At 71.3% G+C, this 1,531-nt stretch overlaps 1 protein-coding gene across 1 annotated transcript in view; it reads right to left on the bottom strand.

Annotated features, from left to right (window-relative positions):
- Positions 1 to 6: 6 nt before the first annotated feature.
- The window catches only part of WBP1 (WW domain binding protein 1), a 3,568-nt gene continuing 2,043 nt past the window's right edge, over positions 7 to 1,531 (bottom strand). Inside the window, exons 2-4 of the mRNA XM_085318057.1 lie at positions 1,286 to 1,435; positions 1,024 to 1,185; positions 7 to 720 (exon numbers count right to left, since the gene is read on the bottom strand). Coding sequence (XP_085174183.1) covers positions 23 to 720; positions 1,024 to 1,185; positions 1,286 to 1,435 — 1,010 coding nt within the window. The 3' untranslated portion in view covers positions 7 to 22. The remainder of the gene's footprint in view (positions 721 to 1,023; positions 1,186 to 1,285; positions 1,436 to 1,531) is intronic.

Below are 1,531 nucleotides of genomic sequence, written 5' to 3' on the forward strand. Positions count from 1 at the left end.
GGGGCGGCAGCGGGCGCCCTGCTCAGACGGGCAGCGGGGGCGAGCCCGGCTCCTCGCTGCCCGCCTCACTCGGGAGCCCGCAGAGGCTCTTGCGCTCGGGCGGCGGCGGCGGCGACGGCGCGGGGCCGGCTTTGCTGAGCAGGTGGGCGCCCTCGCCCTCGCTCTCCTCCCCGCCCTCCTCCTCCTGGCAGCGCCCCACCTCAATGCCCGAGTCGCCGGTGAGGCGCCGGTGCCGGAAGTGCTCGCCGCCTTCGCCCTGGGCCGTGCCGCCCTCCTCCTCCTCCTCCTCCTCCTCCTCCTCCCCTTCCTCGATGTCGGAGCAGTGGTGGCAGTCGGCCTCGAAGAAGTCCACGTTAGAGGAGAAGAGGGCGTGCTTGTGCGGGGCCTCGCGGGTGGGCGGCTCCTCAGGCAGCTCCCAGCTGCCGCCGGTGCCGGTGCTGCTGGTGCCGCCCTCCTCGCTGGGCGTGCTGGCCCGGCTGCGCTCCGTCTCGTCCGTCACCTGCACTGACAGCGACGTGCTGCTGGGGGACGTCACGCAGCTCGACTCGCAYGAGCAGCTAGTGTAGTTTTCGGAGCTGGGCGAGAGGGTGAGCGTGCTGGAGCCCAGGCGGCTGCGCGGCCCGCTCAGCTGGGCCAGGATGGCGCTGTAGGGCGGCGGCGGGGTGCTGGGCCGGTGGGCCACCTCCTCGTAGGCAGGCAGCTTAAAGGAAGCCAGCATCCCTGYGGAGCAGGGGTACAGGTGAGGATGGCGCCGACCCCCGCCTCACAGTGGGGCGGCCTCCCCTCCCGCTGCGCCGCGTTGCCCCACACAGCCCGCACCGTGGCACGGCTGCCCGCAGCCAGGCCATTCACCAAGCACCACAGCCCCCGCACCTGCTTTACGACCCTGGAGCCATCCAGCTCCCCCCTCAAGACCCAGCTGACGAGGCTGAGCAAGGCTCTGGGGGAGAGCCAAGCGCCTGAGGAGYGAGCAGGAGCCAGGGCAGGGGCGCGTGCGGCACCAGGGGCCCCACCGCCACTCACTGAGGTCCATCATGGAGGTGGGGTAGTTGCAGGCACCGTGGTAGGCGATGAGGTTGATCTCCCGCTGCCGCTGCTGCTGCTGCAGGCGCAGTTTGGCCCGGCGGTGCCGGTAGGCACAGCAGCAGCTGAAGAGGATGAGGATGGTCCAGAGGAGCCAGAACCCTGTGGGGAGGAGACAGGGGTGACCCTCCCTCATGCAGGCCCTGGGCACGGGCACCCCGTCTCCACTTCCAGCGCCGTGCAGCCCCCGGCCCACACTCACACCAGAGCTCGTAGTAATAGGTGCAGCATCCGGTCTCTCCACAGCAGTGCCCTGTCTCGCACACGTAGGGCTGGTTGTTCACCCCCGGGCAGTACTCCCGAGCCTGCAGGAGACAAGGCCTTCCCGTGACGCCCGGCGCCAGCCCCTTCCCTATCCCGGCTCCGGCCCCATCCCAGCTCCAGCCCCAGCCCCAGCCCGGCTCCAGCCCCTTCCCTATCCCAGCTCCAGCCCCAGCCCCAGCCCCAG

This window comes from Rhea americana, unplaced genomic scaffold (genome assembly GCF_003343005.1).
Source record: "Rhea americana isolate MKP2758 unplaced genomic scaffold, rheAme1 scaffold_515, whole genome shotgun sequence".
Taxonomy (NCBI): Eukaryota; Metazoa; Chordata; class Aves; order Rheiformes; family Rheidae; genus Rhea; species Rhea americana.